The 16,375-nt window shown below is 39.6% G+C and overlaps 2 protein-coding genes across 3 annotated transcripts; one reads left to right on the forward strand and one right to left on the reverse strand.

The window, feature by feature from the left end:
* Positions 1-216: 216 nt before the first annotated feature.
* Positions 217-16,255, reverse strand: LOC102224140 (inositol 1,4,5-trisphosphate receptor-interacting protein-like). 2 transcript variants are annotated; one of them, XM_023333228.1, is made up of 2 exons: positions 16,231-16,255; positions 217-3,870 (listed from the first exon to the last, which is right to left on the reverse strand). In XM_023333228.1, the coding sequence occupies exon 2, from the start codon at positions 3,859-3,861 to the stop codon at positions 1,996-1,998; it is 1,866 nt and encodes a 621-aa protein (XP_023188996.1). In that variant the 5' UTR covers positions 3,862-3,870; positions 16,231-16,255; the 3' UTR covers positions 217-1,995. The 2 variants fall into 2 exon arrangements, with proteins under 2 accessions (XP_023188996.1, XP_005797327.1); XM_005797270.2 differs by lacking the exon at positions 16,231-16,255 and adding an exon at positions 5,448-5,594.
* Positions 9,300-12,647, forward strand: calhm1 (calcium homeostasis modulator 1). Its single transcript, XM_005797269.2, has 2 exons — positions 9,300-9,845; positions 11,908-12,647. Exons 1-2 carry the CDS (start codon positions 9,300-9,302, stop codon positions 12,415-12,417), a joined length of 1,056 nt encoding a protein of 351 aa, XP_005797326.1. The 3' UTR covers positions 12,418-12,647.
* Positions 16,256-16,375: the final 120 nt, after the last annotated feature.

Genomic DNA, 16,375 nt, shown 5'->3' on the forward strand with positions numbered 1-16,375 from the left:
AAAAATCATGTGGAATCTCAAGCCATCAGATCATGACATTAAGTTCAAATGTCCTTCATTATGTAGTAAGACAATGATTCAAAGCACACAAGACAGTCAGTCTCTGAATTAAATCAAAACTCCTCCACAGGTGGACATTTTAGTTTAAGATAAGGTGAGGAAAGAAAACCTAAAATCATTTTATGAAATGTTTTATTTACATGCAACCAAACAGTTTGTTTACAACTTCAGTATGTGCTACTCACAAACCCTCCAGCTAACGCAGTTGGCAGTTACAAACACTTGTCAGACCTGTCTGTGGAAAACCCTTTGAATCGATTTGACGTGAGTTCAGTTTTCCTGCAGCATCAGGAAACAAAATCTACAACTTAGGAGATCCAATGTACTTTGAAACCAACAGACATGACAAAACAAAGAGTGAGGAGGAAAGGATGTACATCAAAAAGTGCTTTGTGACTCCCAAGACCTCTGCTCACCTCATCATCATCATCAAGGGTAAATAGTGAAGTATTTGGGTTAAAATTAAATTGCTTAATTGGGACCAATAACAAAAGTGTAATTTTGTCAAACTTATGACAAGCCTATACAATCAAAATTCCCTCGTCGTGACTCCAAGACGGTCTAGAGCTTCCACCATTTCTGAACGGGCAACATAAACCAATAAGAGCTGCATACTGTTAAACAGAAGATGTGCTTTAATAATGAGATGCATTGTCTAGCAGGAATTTTATTTTAAGATGAATGTAGAGCCATCTACTCCATGCCCAAAGCAGAACACTTCCAATTATGACCATGCTAGTAAGTTGCTGAACTTGCCTGTGGTGGATTTTATTAGCAGCTGCAGACATGTTTTAGTGCAGAATTATAGAAGCTTTAACAATCTTTTGAGTGGATAATCCTGTTTGTGCACCAGATGGAAGAAGCTCTATGGTAAGGACTGAGTGTGCAACTGCTGTGAATCAACATCCCCACCAGCAGGGTAAGATGGTGTTCTCAATCTACGGCATGGAAAGCCCTTTACACAGACCTGTAATTAACTCTTAAGTAACTCTTATCTTGAGTTGGGTAAAAGTTAATGCTGGTGATGGAAGTCCTCTTTGAAATAAAATTATAATCTTGCAGATTCAAAATAGCACTCTAGAAGAAGTTAACATTTTAATATGACACATCTTTTTACCCAGAAGCACCCAAGGAAATAATCTCCAGTCGCTCTTGGAAGATTGACTTTGAAAGTGAAGTTTAATTTAAGAAGTTGAATTTGACGGTCTACTGAGGTCTCCTCAAAAGATGATCGCAGAAACAAATGTACTTCTAAGACTTTGATGAAATCTAAAATGTTGTAATAATCTCTTTCAAATAAATGCATTACACATGGATTTATCACATGATATACCAATTCTTTATTATTTAAATACAGTTGTATCTAAATAGATTAGATCACCAACAAAACATTTTTATTTTAATAATTTGGTTCAAATGTGGATAATACTGATGTATTTCAAGGCCTTTATCCTGTTAATTTAGAGGATAAAGGCTTACAGAAGGTGGAAATGCAAAATTCAGTTGGTCAGGAAATTACCTAATGCATTCAACGTTCCAATTGTGAAATGTAGCTCTGCTCTGCACAATCACAGGGAAGACTGAGTTGACAGTAATCCAGCAGACAGATGACTGGACTCTCCACAAGGCTAGTAAAGCCACAAAAAGTAACGGCTAAAGAACCTCATTGTTCAGAGTCCTGTAAGCAAGCAAGTAAATGAAGAGTTGAGAGGAAGAAAGAAAAAAAAAGTCACTGTACAAAAAACGGGGACAACAGAGACCTGTGTTGATTCAAGGAGCCGTGTCTGCAGGTGCAAGTCCGCTGAATGCTATCAAGTCCAAAGTCAACGTAGCAAGTTTCCCTCTGATTAGACTCCCTTCTTGTTATTCTGTAATTAAGATTCACCTGCACTTGTATGATTATTTGAAAAAAAGTCTGTCTAACTGTACGCAGTCTTAAGCAAAGGATTTTGTGCCAACCTGAGGTTGAACAACATATTCATGTATCAACATGTGGGCATTTTGAAACATCTCCTGGAAATGCATGACGGCATTCTTATATGCACAGTCATCTTCCACAAAGAGATGAAACAGGTTCACTGGCTTTGCTCTGCAGATTTCTTTAGGCAGTCCAGTAACCTCAGCCAAAGGGTTGCCAACGAGAATGTGGGTCAGGTGCTTCCTCTTAAGACTTTCCTCCACAAAGCTCAGCAGGTCTTGTAGTCTGCAGGTAGCAAAGTTTGGTTGCCACTGCGATGTTTTTTTGGCCATCAGAAGGTGCATTAATGCCATTTTAAAGTGGATGTCCTTTAGTGCAGTCTTCCCTGCCAGCGCTTCCTGTCTCCTATGAAGGAAGAAGGCAATTTCAAGAATTTGATCACGACAGGAGTTCACAGGAAGGCGTTTGGAGAGATGTTCCAGGAGGCGGTCTTCGTAGACGGAGAGCGACAGCGCCCAGAAAGTGTCCACATCTCTGGAGGACCAGGGTGTGATGCAGAAATGAGCTTCTGTGTTGAACTTAACCACCGGCTTCAAACTGAAGTTGATCTTCTTCCCTGACTTGAAGCGAACCACCAGAGCACCTGGAGTCTCAACGTAGCGGATGCTGAGCTCAAACTCGTATTTATGTGAGATCTGCGCCCAGGCTTGTTTGACTGTGTTCTGAAACCACCGGGTGATCTTCGATTTTGACAGAAAAGGAGTGTTCTTGCTGCACAGCGGTTCATTGAAAGCATCAACCACTTTTGTTTTTGCTTTGTCGCTCTCCGAATGTACCAGGCAAACCATATCGTCTGCATCGGCGGACTGGCAGGGGCAGCCGTTTGGGACTTTCTCTTCTTTCAGGAGTTTTATCTGACCGCAGACTTGCGTGTAAAGCAGTGGATCACTCACCGGGTTGTTCCTGAGCAGGCAGCGGACACTATATGGTTTGCATGGAGCAAAATGAACAATGATGTCACGCTCTTTCACCATCTGAAAGTCCTCAATCAACATGCTGCCATTGTTTTCACAAACCGTCCTCATGGCCTCCAAGAGGTCATGTGCGAATCCTTCCAGAAAACCCTTCTCCCTCAACATTTTCTCAGCTGATGCCTGAACACATTGAGCATAAAAGCTCTGCAGAGTTTCAACGTCAGGCAGCGACACTTTAGGAGATCTGCGGGGGGAGATCCTGGTCTCTTCCTGATCTGTTTGGAGATTTCTCTTCAGGTATTTCCTGAAGAAGCGCATTATGGAAATGATGGAGAATGTGTTCCAGATGTACCAGAGATAATCCCTCTCCCATTCTGCAATACCTTTCTCTGAGGTTTCGTTTTCCATCTTGCTGTAGACATGTGAGGCAGGTGAGTCTCGATCTTTTGGGTGGATCGCTGCACCTTCTGACTTCTCATAATGTCCCTGCAGACTATCTTGTTCTGAGCTGCCACTACTAAAATCTTCTCCCTCCTGATTGTCTAGATTTTCAGTCAGATTCACGGTAGCAGATTTACTTGTCATGTGTCCCACTGGTAATTTGGGATCAAAAGTTCCTCTTTCAGCAACAGCCACATCTGTGTCCAATGGTTCATCTTTGTCATGTTGATTGGACTGATTCTGTTGCTCTGGATTGTTATTTATGTCACCTTGAGGTTCTTTTATTTTGTAACTGACAGGTGCTGATGGTTGGACTAGTTTCTCTTCCCCTTCCAGCAGCATCTGCTCGTGCTTTTGCAAATCCTCGTCGACGGCATCGTCCCATTCCTCAACCCCAGGATTATCCCGGGGACACAACAGAAGACCTGCAGCCACCACAAACACTCGCACCAGAGTGTCTTGCATCATCTGCGCAGCCTGGGAAGGAATACGGAGGCAGTAATTAGTTCACTTTCAAATACAGCTCAAACATCTTTACCTTTTAATTTACTTCATTACAACCCCAAAAACATTATTTGGTGAGAATATGATATTGGGGTTTTCAAAAATGCATATTTTAAATAATCGGAAAAGTGTGGATTTCTCCTCTGCTTCTCTGAGTCAATACTTTGTAGACTTACATATATATATAAACACAACCTTCAAGGTAGCGGTTGTGTGCCGAAATATTATTTTATCAATCAAATCACAGCAGGTTTTATTTGTATACTGCCAAATTACATCAATGTGAGAAGGCGTTAAACATTATTTTATGTTAACAAGTATTCATTAAATACATACAGCTATTGGTGAATATTTTTAGCTGTTTGTAAACAGCTAAAATGTTTACAAACATAATACAAACATTATTAAATGTATTAATAATGTTTTATTAATACATTCTGGCAGAGATCGACCCTTTTTGGACATTCATGATATTGATATGGCCCACAATGAAGATGTGTTGCTATATTAACATTTTTGTCCATTCTTATTCTCAAAGTAGCGCAAGCTTAGTCAGATTGTGTGGAAAAAGTCTGTGAATATCCATGTTCAAATTTTTCCAAATATTACAGTTATATTTAGATTTGGACCATCAAACTGTTCCACTGTAGCTTTGACTGCATGCTTAAGATGATTGTCCTTCTGGAAGGCAAACCTCTACCCCAACCTGCAGCCTATAACAGGTTTCCTTCCCCATCTTTCTATCAACTCTGACTAGTTAGCCTGTCTTGATGAAGACAAGCATTCATCATTTAGCATAATGTTGCTAAAAAATTGTTTTATAGTGCGCATGGTGTGTTCAGGGTGTAAGTTTTCCACCACATGCAGCATTCTGTAGGTCAGCCAAAAAGTAAAAGTTTAGTCTGGTCTGGCCTGAGTTGTGTTCTTTGGTCTTCATGATGCTGTTTGTTCTCTAATGTTCTCTAACAAACCTCCACAGTCTTCACAGAGCAGCTGAAGTCATGCTGAGATTTCTTAACATTCCACCCAGGAGAAATGTTCACTAACTAGCTGACTTTTGAATGTGGTTGGTTGCACAAGATTTTATTTAGGGGCATGAAAGTAAAGGGTGCCGAGTACATATGCACACCTGAGTTTTATAGTGTAAAAAAAAACAAAATTGAAATCATTCATCACTTTTCATGGGTAGACTTTGTGTTTTTGTCTACCACACAAAATCACCAAGAAGTCAAATGAAGTTTGCAATGTAACAAAATTTGGAAAAGCCGAGGAGTTATAAATACTTTTGTAAGGCATAAGTCAAAATTGTAAAAAAACAAAAAGAATTTCTTTGTAACGGCATTCTAGTTTTCTAAGAAAAAGATGTTGCTGGTAAGTTTCACAACAATGCATAGCCGAAGAGGGAAAAAGTAACTTCCTGAATATGCTCAAGCAATTCTGAGCATATTATAATGAATTTATCTCTTCATTATATCCTGTTGGGTGTTTTCAAATCAAGCACTAGGCATTATTATGTAGAAAACATGTCAAATATAAATAATCATACACACCTGAATGAGAGAATGTTTATCTCAGCAGGAGGGTGTTCCGGTAATATATGAAAAGGTACAAAGGAGGAAACGACCTTATGCTGCCACTTGCTCTGAGATCTCTTCCTATTTTAGTTGAAGGTTCGACTTACTTCCTGCTCACGCAACCCCATGTGCTCTGCTTCGACACTTTCCTGTGCAATATGCGCAAGTAAAAGGTTCGAGCTGACTTCCTGAAACTGCCTACTCATTTCACATTCAGTGCCAAATGTACTCAGATGATGCAGCTATATAGGCTGAAACCAGAAGTTTTAATACACTGTTTAAAAACTCAACTTTTTTTCCCGTGTTTTTGACATAAAGGAATTTTTTCCCCCTGCTTTTGATTAGTTAGGATGACTAAAACTATCTCTGTTTGCTAAATGTCAAAAGAACCTGTTCAAGTTGGAAGAGTACAGATTGCTGTGCATTTAAACAATCCGGGAAAATCTTGACCACAGTTTGTAAACTAAAACAATGAAAGTTAAAAAGAAGCTTGAGTTTTCAGCCAGGAAATGAAAGTTTGGGCACAAATGGGTCTACTAATGACAACAACAATTCTAATCATGGCCATCAAACAGCTCTGATCAGTTTGATAAGAAGATTTGTGGGCAGGCGTGAGCCAAAAAGCTGGCCTATAAACCTGACTCAGTTACAGCAGTTCTTGAGAAATGGGGCAAATTTACACCAAACATTAGAAACCTAGAACATTAGACCCATGTCACATAGTTTAAAAGGCAAATCTAATACAAATTTCTCTCATTATTCTGGCATTTAGCAAAGAGAAAATAGCTTTGGTACTTCTGGCCATCCTAAAACAGAAAAAGTTTAGTCTGGTTCAATCTTAGACAGTGAGAAAAATGGGTTATGTTTCTTTTTAAACAGAGTAAATATATGTCCGGTTTCAACTATATGCAAATGCAAGGACTCCACAGCAGCCTGCAGAGGTGATGCCAAATAATGAGGATCTCACACAGGTTTAAAATGTATCTTCTGTCATTGAAAGGTACCAAAACGGCCTCAAAGTGTTTCAAATTTAAATAAAAAGCTTATGATTTTTACTGTTGTTATTGATCTGAGACTAATCCAACCGGTAGATGAGAATTTATCTAAAACAATGTAAACAATGAGCAATGAAATAGTAATTCCTGTTTTGTTACTATTTGCAGCCACAATAACCAATCAATTTTTAAGCCGGAAAAAACGTGTGAGAAGTTTTATCAAAAATCAGTTAAATGTAATCATTTGTAAAATCCAAAAAACATCTAAAACTCTATTTTTATAGCTGAATAAAAGTATATGTTATCTAACTGATTTTGAAACTTAATTCGGGCTGTGTTCCAGAGGCAGGAAAAATAACTTCACTATCAACTACAGGAGGCTTTGTGTTTGCTCCATATTATTGGTGGCTTTAAATAAGTTTTGTTGTATTTCTAGTGTTAAAGATTTACCTTAACGTATTAACAATATCTAGTCAAAGACTAGATAACAGTCTAGTCTTTGACTAGAGTGTCAATGGAAAGGAGGCGTTTCTTAATGTAGCACTGTTCGCATTACATAAAATCAGTGTACACAAGTCTTTGACTCAGAGAAATAATTTTCCTGGTGTTGACAATCAGTATCAGGTTACAGACAAAAGTGTATTAAATGGCTAGTGTTCATGAACAGTGGAGTGAACCGCAGCCTTTTATCTTGTTGTAGGCTTAAAACTGGTTTGTCAAGCTTCAAATCATTTTGTGGATCCATATGTATTGAAACTCCTGTGTGATATATATATACAGTATATAAACAATTTCAACCTGTTTCACGCTCATTTCTTCTCCAAGCAATTGGAAACAGATTCACCCTTTACCTATGTGACTGCAACCAAATTTTCCATCCAAAGCCACAGATATTTGAATGGTTTGAACGTTTGTTTGCATGTCTGGCTTGTTGTAGCGACGCAGGAACAATCCAGGCACTCTCACTGATGGGATTTATTGGATTGACACAGAAACACTTTGCTTTTCATATAATAATGCGGAAATATAAAGTGAAAAGGGGGTTGAAATAAAGCGTGTAAGATATTCACAGGCTTCGTCAGGTTTGCTTTTGAGAAAATATATTTTCTCAAATCACTGTAACACAGTGAAGGGAGGGGCTTGATGACAGGAGCTTAGCTCAGCTTTGAGTATCACTGGAGAATCACTTCTCAGCCAGGTGTATATGTATGCTGCGTATACGGAGCTGCAAGACACTCACTATGGACATTATGGTTGTATGACAAGTTGATCTTTTCAGCTGTTTATCCAAGTATAAATAACAAGGTAAGTGTGAAGTTAATATGAGAGCAATATCTATGAATATGTGTACCATCAACATGTTCAACTAAATCTCTGTCTTCAACTTTGTTGTTGGATAAGTCAATTACAAATATTTTATAGATAAACTGTAAATAGTTGCTGCATCTTCTTTCCGTCTGGTGAAATCCAGCAATGCTTCTCAAAATGTATTTTCTGTTACTATTAAGTCTATGGATATAAACAAAACTTTAAATCTCCTACTTGTTTCTTCTTAATAAAAAAATATAATAGCTCTTATAATAACTTTGCAGTCAGATATTATTAAGATATTATCTGGTTGATAGAACATTTACTAGCCTTTTTATTAGGTACACCTGACCATTTACCATGTAACGCAAATCCTGAATCAGCCTATCCAACACATTCTCAAGTCAGCGGCTCAGTGAGTTTAGGCACGTCAATGTTGTGAAGCCGAATGTTGAAACCAAGTGGCTTTGTGAAAATGTGTTGCTGACGTCAGAGAAGAACAGTCAGACTGGTTCGAGATGATGATATTTGAGTGTATCACACTTGAACCACAAGAGACCTGTACACCTTGTCCCAAGTGGGGTCGGGAGGTGCCGACCCAGCTAACGTTCCGGGCGAGAGGCGGGGTCACTTTGGACAGGTCGCCAGTCTGTCGCAGGGCAACACAGAGACAGACAGGACAAACAACCATGCACACACACACCTAGGGAGAATTTAGAGAGACTAATTAACCTGACAGTCATGTTTTTGGACTGTGGGAGGAAGCCGGAGAACCCACGCATGTACAGGGAGAACATGCAAACTCCATGCAGAAAGACCCCGGGCCAGGAATCGAACCCAGGACCTTCTTGCTGCAAGGCAACAGTGCTACTGCGCCACTGTGCAGCCCCCCACAGATTTCACATGTTTACCAAACCTGAACAATGGACAGATTGGTAAAACAGTGGCTTGATGAGCCTTGATTTTGACTGTGAGATTTAGATGTTATTGTCAGAATATGATGTAGCCAACATAAAGAAGGATCCATCTTGCCTTGTATCACTGCTTCAGCCTTGTGGTGGTGGCAAACATTGGGCCCATTAGTACCGGCTGAGTATTGCTGAAATGTCACAGCCGATATATAGAAACCAAACTGGTTTCTTGAACAGAACAACTAGTTCACTGTACCCCAATGGCCTTCAGAGTCATCAGATCACAATTAATTAGCTCAAATTTTAGATGTGGTAGAACAAGGAGCTCCCTATTATGAATACAAAGCTGAGAAATCTGCAGCAACTGCATCATGCTGTCAGGTCAATATGGATCAAAATCTCAGAAGAACGTCGCTGACACCTCACTAAATATTACTGAACATTATTAAAAACCTAACTTAGCATCAACTTAGGTTTTTTTTTTGAAAGAGGTTCAAACTTTACTGTTTTTCATATCAAATGAGTAGTGTTGTCTATCTAACGATCCTTCTCAAATAGTCTTTTTCCAGAAATTTCACTATCTGTAAGCCAAAGCGTCCACCACATCTCACACGATGGATAAGTTTCGTATGATGTTCCAGTTTCTCCAGTCCAACCAGGAGTCTTTCATGAATGGGATTTGTGGCATCATGGCATTAGCAAGTGCCCAGATGTACTCTGCCTTTGAGTTCAGCTGCCCCTGCATGCCAGAATACAACTACACCTACGGTATCGGGCTTCTCATCATCCCTCCCATATGGTTCTTTTTGTTGGGCTTTGTCTTGAACAATAATGTGTCGGTGCTCGCTGAGGAGTGGAAAAGACCCACAGGGAGCCGGACGAAGGATCCAACAATCCTGCGCTACATGTTTTGTTCAATCACCCAGAGATCGTTGATCGCCCCTGCGTTGTGGGTATCGGTCACCCTCATGGACGGGAAGAGCTTCCTCTGCGCTTTCAGCATCAACTTGGATATTGAAAAGTTCGGGAATTCCAGCTTTGTTAAAGGGATGTCGGAGACAGAGAAGATTCGACTGCTGGCCAGAATCCCCTGCAAAGACCTGTTTGAGCATCAGGAAATAAGAGTGGCAGCAACACGGTACATCAAGTGTATATCACAGGTATGCCTAGTTGTTTTTACTTTTTCTCAGGATGAAACACAAGAAGAAGTAATGCGAGGTAGTTTGCCAGGCAAACCAGATATATGATTTTAAAAATCACAAGGTTGTTGTTTTGGCATCCCTGAAGTAAATAAAGTAAAAAAAAAAAAAAGAAATCTTTAAATTACAGTAAAATACTGACAGCTATGGTTGCCAGAATTTTACACGTTAAATTCTGACAACCACAGCTGCTGGTATTTTACCATAAATTAGAGACATTTTTTTATTATTTTTTTTTTACAGTGTAGAGTCTGGAGGATGGTCTGGTGGCTTTGTCCATGAACTAAACAGCTGCTGCCATCTGTGCCTTGTCTAAAATCACTACATCACATTATACAGCTTTGAATGTTCCCCAAAGCTGTATAAATTCCCTCACAGATCATACAGGATTGGGTGTAATACTGGTGGCTTGACTTTTAACCCTCCTATTCCGTGTTTGGAAACCTTTGGTTGATTCCCAGGTACAAACATGTGTAGATCATAAAACAAACGTGTGTCTTAAAACGGAGTTTAGGAAACCTCATGAGGTATGAAAAAGATCTGCAATTGATCATCCTCTGAAATAAGAAAGGCCCTAAAGCAGAACTTAAAGGTATACCACAATGAAGTGGACTTGGTGACGATATGCAATGTGAAGCAGCAACAGAAAAAGAATGATTCAGAAGACATAAAATGATGAAGGGTGGCGACTGAGATATTAACTACATTGTCTCTTCGTTGAGTAATTTCTGCAATTGAGAACAAGTCATTTTGTGCCCACTTAACAATTGTGTATTATGCTGTTTCACTTAATAATTAAGCATTATGATGAATTATTCCTATTAATGTTGATACTCAAATCTCCTGTATAATCAAGTTTACTTGTAAATAATAACCTGTTTTCAGTGATTGTGGTTCTCTTCCCTACATCAGTGTCAGCTAAAATGTAAGAACCAGGACAAATTATGGCCCCAGATCAAACTAAAATCACTCAGTGTCCTCCTGCTGGTGAACAAATAACATTTACAACTCATAAAACCACTTCTTCTTTTTAGTAAACTATGAGCAGATTGTATAAAACTATTTTTATCCTCAGTTGTCAACGCAGATACAAAATATCCCTAAGGAAGGTAAGAAGACAATTCCTGATTGTACAAGAAAAGTCATAAAAAGTCATAAATGGTGGCACCATGACATTACCTGCACCCTCCTTGTTTACAGTGAGATTAATCAGTCTTAGCAGTGAATGTAAATGAGCTGCTGTTGTTTTATTGTTAATCCAAAGTCAAAATATCAATGACAGTGATACATGTATGGATGTAGCACACTTCCAACACCTCCAACTGCACAAAGTGCTTCAAAACGTAAACACAACTAAGGATGAATAAAATACACAACAGTGGTACAATTAAGTATAAAAAAGCATTAAAAGGCAGTAAGACAATAAGAACAACTAAACATCATGGAGCTAAAATATCAGGTTAAATTGGCAAAACTCTTAGCTAAGTTGTTATTTTTATCAACCAATTTGTTCAGTCACACGGAAATTTAAAGTAGATCTAAATGTATTATTTCATTGTTTATTTTTTTTTTTTACTGTTATAAGAAAGTGGAGGTTAATGAGCCCCTGAATCTTTAAAATTCTAGCTGCTGCAATGTTTTAAATTCCTCATAAGAAAATATGATTCTGTTTTACCTCTAATATCCCTCACTGGTTACATTTACTTTTGTTTTTTTTATTTTCTATAAGTCCCTAAATGTGTTATCCATAAAACTGAGACCTATTTCAGTCCTCCCATAAAACACCCACGCTGTTGTTCAGGTCTCTTGAGTAGCCTCGGGGCAAAAATGCAGGCTCAGAAGTCCCATATCTTGCAAATGAAATGTTTGTAACATAAATGAAGTTGGTGAGCTGTGAAGGTTGCGGGAAGCCTGTAGAATGTGTTATTTCCACTTTGCCGAGTGGAAAGATTAACAAGAAAAAGAAATCTATCACAAGCAAATGCAGTGTGTTTGTTAATCGAAAAACCTTGGCTCTTTACAGGCATGTGGATGGATTTTTCTCCTCATGATGACCTTCACCGCCTTTCTCATCCGGGCCATCAGGCCGTGCTTCACCCAAGCCGCTTTCCTCAAAACCAAATACTGGTCCCATTACATCGACATTGAGCGCAAGATGTTCGATGAGACCTGCAAGGAGCATGCGAAGAGCTTCGCCAAAGTGTGCATCCACCAGTACTTTGAGAACATCAGCGGGGAGATGCAGAGCCTCCACCGCCATCGCTCCGGGAAGGACGAGAACGGCGACGAAGACGAGGACAAGAGAAGTGACGAAGACAAGCTGCTGGGCATCAGGGCCCAGGACGACATGAACAAGCTCTTGTGGAACTGGCACACGTGTAAGCCGGCGCTGGCTCTGAGGAAGGACCAGATGGACGGTGAAAACAATAGCAAGCTGAACGGGAAGATAAACGAGGGATTTAATGGGTTCGCAAACGGACACGCCCACGAGACCAAAAAAAAGGAATGGGCCGTGTATTACAGTAAGGTTTGAAGAAAACTGAGATAAAACGCTTACAAATTAGCTTTCAGTCAGTCACTGTGTTCCAGAGATGTAGCCTTTATTTTGTTTCCTCGCTTTAGAAGTTAAAGGAAAAAGACTTTGTTACGCTGACAAAGTCTGCAATCATTGTCCATCTCTTCATATTTTGCTTCCATTCAGCTAGACTGTTTTTTCTTCTTTTAAAGTTACATTGGCCAATATTTCTTACAGATTTACAAAGGCTTTTCAGAGCTTTTCTTTCTAATTTTACTGTCTCCTCCATCATTTAATTTCAGGATCTGATCCTTTCTGACCTATGAATTATGTAAGACATCTAAATGACAAAGAACTGAAAACTTAACACACAATCAGTTTTAAATTGGCTCTGAGTCACTTAAAATGGCATTTTAGTATTAGCAAAGGGATTTCTGAGATCAACTCTTTGTGTTCAAGGACTGAACCGAAAGGCAGGAACCAAAAAGGAAATTCTCAGAGTGGCCTTTAGAAACCCTAAGGAACGATTTGATCAGCATTGAGAAAATAACTTGTTCTTTTATCAATTGTTGTAAATAATAACCTGTTCCTTCAGGACAGGTAGCTCCTGCTAATTTTCAACACTAAATATCCATCCATCCATTTTCCGTACACCCTTGTCCCTTAGTGGGGTTGGGAGGTGCTGGTGTCTATCTCCAGCTAACGTTCCGGGCGAGAGGTGGGGGTCACCCTGGACAGGTCGCCAGTCTGTCGCAGGGCAACACAGAGACATACAGGACAAACAACCATGCACACACACACACACTCACACCTAGGGAGAATTTAGAGAGACCAATTAACCTGACAGTCATGTTTTTGGACTGTGGGAGGAAGCCGGAGAACCAGGAGAGAACCCATGCATGCACAGGGAGAACATGCAAACTCCATTCAGAAAGACACCGGGCCGGGGTCAATTCCCGGCCCGGTGTCAATTTTTATATATACTGTATATATATATATTCTAAATTATACACTGCTAATAAAAGCAGTTTTATCAAACTGATAGCTCACACTTATTTATTGCAGCACACTGGAAAGCCCTCACTGTTAACACTAACGACTGTTTGTGTGGCTGTCATTAAAATGTCCATACCCATGTAGGTTACAGTGAAGCAGCTGAATTCAACATCACTTTGTCAGCTGTAAGCAGACGTTACACAATAACACTTAAATGACTTATGTTCCCGAATGTAGTAATATTGTGTCCGCCTTTTTCTTCTGAGTTGGAAATCCTGCATTGTAACTTTATTAACTTCGAAGCAAATCTAAAGTTTATGCAAAAACAAAAGAATATGGCTGCCAGAACATTTACAAGTGAGAATGAAAACAAGGTCAGGATTTGCATCTCGTTTGCTCATTGTGTTTTTTTTTTGTTTGTTTTTTTTGTCAGTGACACTCTTGTACAACTTCACACAGAAGGACCTTTTTTTCTTTTTATTTTCTTTACATTTGTTATTGGAAGTGTTGTTTAAAGACCCTTTTTACATGTCTACAGTTGCAGCTGAATATGTTTGTCTGGGTAAACTCAGGAAGTTGTTGATTCAATGTTGTTCTCTTGAAAACCATATTTCACAACAGTGCGTGCTATTTCTAAAACCACCAACCTGTTGCCGTCTGGTAGCAGCAAGTTCAGTCTGCAGCCTTGGAACGACCAACAATGCATGTAGTGTGTTTAGCTGCACATTTACGCATCTGTCCAGATAACCCAGCTGTCCTATAGAGCTCATAGGTAACGCCATTGCACTGTAAAAATCAGTGTGTGCCACCGACAAACTACTGGAGAAGGTGATGACATAAAATTATATTTGTTATCAGAATTTAGTCACATTTTACTGAAATGAAACAAAATGACTAATGTTTGGGCCACCGTTGTTTTTCCTGCTCTTTCTACCCCGTCTGGGGCTAAGTTTGGGTTTGTTTTTGTCTTCATCGGACATCAGGTCCTGATTGACAACATTTTTGCTGCAATGGGTGTTTAATAATGTCATGTTGCAAACTCCAGAGAGACGGTTCAGTAATACTTGTCGCACTTATTTAATAAGATGCAGCCTGTCAGAATCGCTAATTATTGGTTTGTACCTGCAGCTTCCACTACATGCTATAAGTGCAGGACTCATACTGGGTATTGGACCTGGGGGTGTCACAGATATTTTCAAAGTCAGAATTGCATCTTCATAGGGAATTGTTATCAGATTTTTCAAATGCTAATGCATAAAACAGGTTTAAGATAGATAATGTGTTTATTCACAACTGGGTATGCTAGTAATGCTTTTGCTAATACTGTCAAAGAAATTTGTGAAAATACATCAGCCATGTATACAATATCAGTTGTTTTTTTTTTAGAACTGCAGCTCAGCCAGCTGTTGCAGGAACTAAGAAAAGCCAATAAAGGGTTAATCTGATTTTCTTTCAAGTAGCTGTTCTAAATCCACCGTAGTCTAATATTCTTGTCAGCCCACACATGTGCAACAGAAAACATTTTTCTCAACGTAGTCTAAGCTTATGGTTAGGGTGAACATTAGAGGTTAAAGTGTCAAAAGCCTCAGAACGCTGAGTCAGATGCTTCTCACAGAAACAGCAGTTTAAAACAACAATAACAAAGGAAGAGTTCAAATGTCTTCATTAATTTTAGCCTCATGACAACAATTCAGTCAGAAAATTGGCTGAATTGGCTGAACCCAATTCAGCCAATTATTGACACTTATTGGGTCACTGAAGTGTGTTGACACTTCAGTGACCCAATACAGCGACACTGAAGTGTCGCTGTTTTATTAAAGCTAGATGAAATTAGCTCACAAGACAAGTTGATACAAGATATGGGGTTCTTAAGGCAACAATCTCTGTTCAGTATATAACTACCCACACCATCTCTAAACTGTAGTAGATCAAATACGGTCCAGCTCTATTATAAAAAACAAAATAGCCCTGTAGCTTCTCACAGACAGGGAGTTCAAAAGCAGATGTAAACTTTGGCTTTGTTAGCAGCTGTTAGCTGGTGGTGCTATTCTCAAAATTGTTTCTGTCTGTCACTGTCACACCTTTTTTTTTATACAGAGTACAGAAAATGCTGCCACAGTTGCAACAAACCCAATGGCTAAATCTCAGACTCCACAGACATTGACTGTCAACTTTACAGCAGGAAACAAGCATCCCCACCCCCTGCAAAGACCTGAACAAGATGTTGATTTAATTCATGTTCATGCAATATTTAGAGTTGTGGTCAACACGACCTGAACGGCTTCGCTCAGTTCCTCCACTGCCATTGCTAAAACTACAGGCAGACTTCAACTCCAAACCAGCCTATAAAATCGACTTCATCGATCATAACTTCTCCTTCAGCATGCTGATTGGTCCGTTTTAAATGCTACCAGAGAAATCCAAGTCAATGGAAGAAATTCAGACGGAGCCGTGAAGGCCTAATTTTTAAGTTCACACCACGTATTTTACTAGCGTGTGAGAGGTGGGGGGAGGAAGGTGTTGGAAATGCCGTGCATCCCACTGACTCTTCTTTCCCTCCCTCCTTCCCTACCCTCCCTTAATGCCCCCTGGGGATTACTGGAGCAGCCCTCCCCTTGACCATCTCCTTGCCCGATAGCCCAGCAGCTGTTCTCCTCAGCGCATTGGCAGCCAGGCCTGCTGGTGTGGGGGTGTGTCCAGCTTGTGATTTTCAGCCTGCATTTTTTTTTTTAATTAATATCTTTTCATAAATTCTCCCGTGTTTAAGATTTCTGTTTATTCCATATCTTTTTTTTTTTTTTTTTTTTTTAAAGACAGAAATCGTTTCTTTCCTACCTGACCTCCATTTCACACACCCTGCTTTGTTTTGGTTGTCAGGACATCAGCCATGCGCGCATCATTGGACTCCCTTGACTTTGCTGCAAGTCTCTCTCTCTCTCTCTCTTTCACTCACACACACATATATGCATGGGAGTGTATG

Source organism: Xiphophorus maculatus, chromosome 5 (genome assembly GCF_002775205.1).
Source record: "Xiphophorus maculatus strain JP 163 A chromosome 5, X_maculatus-5.0-male, whole genome shotgun sequence".
In the NCBI taxonomy this organism is placed as follows: domain Eukaryota; kingdom Metazoa; phylum Chordata; class Actinopteri; order Cyprinodontiformes; family Poeciliidae; genus Xiphophorus; species Xiphophorus maculatus.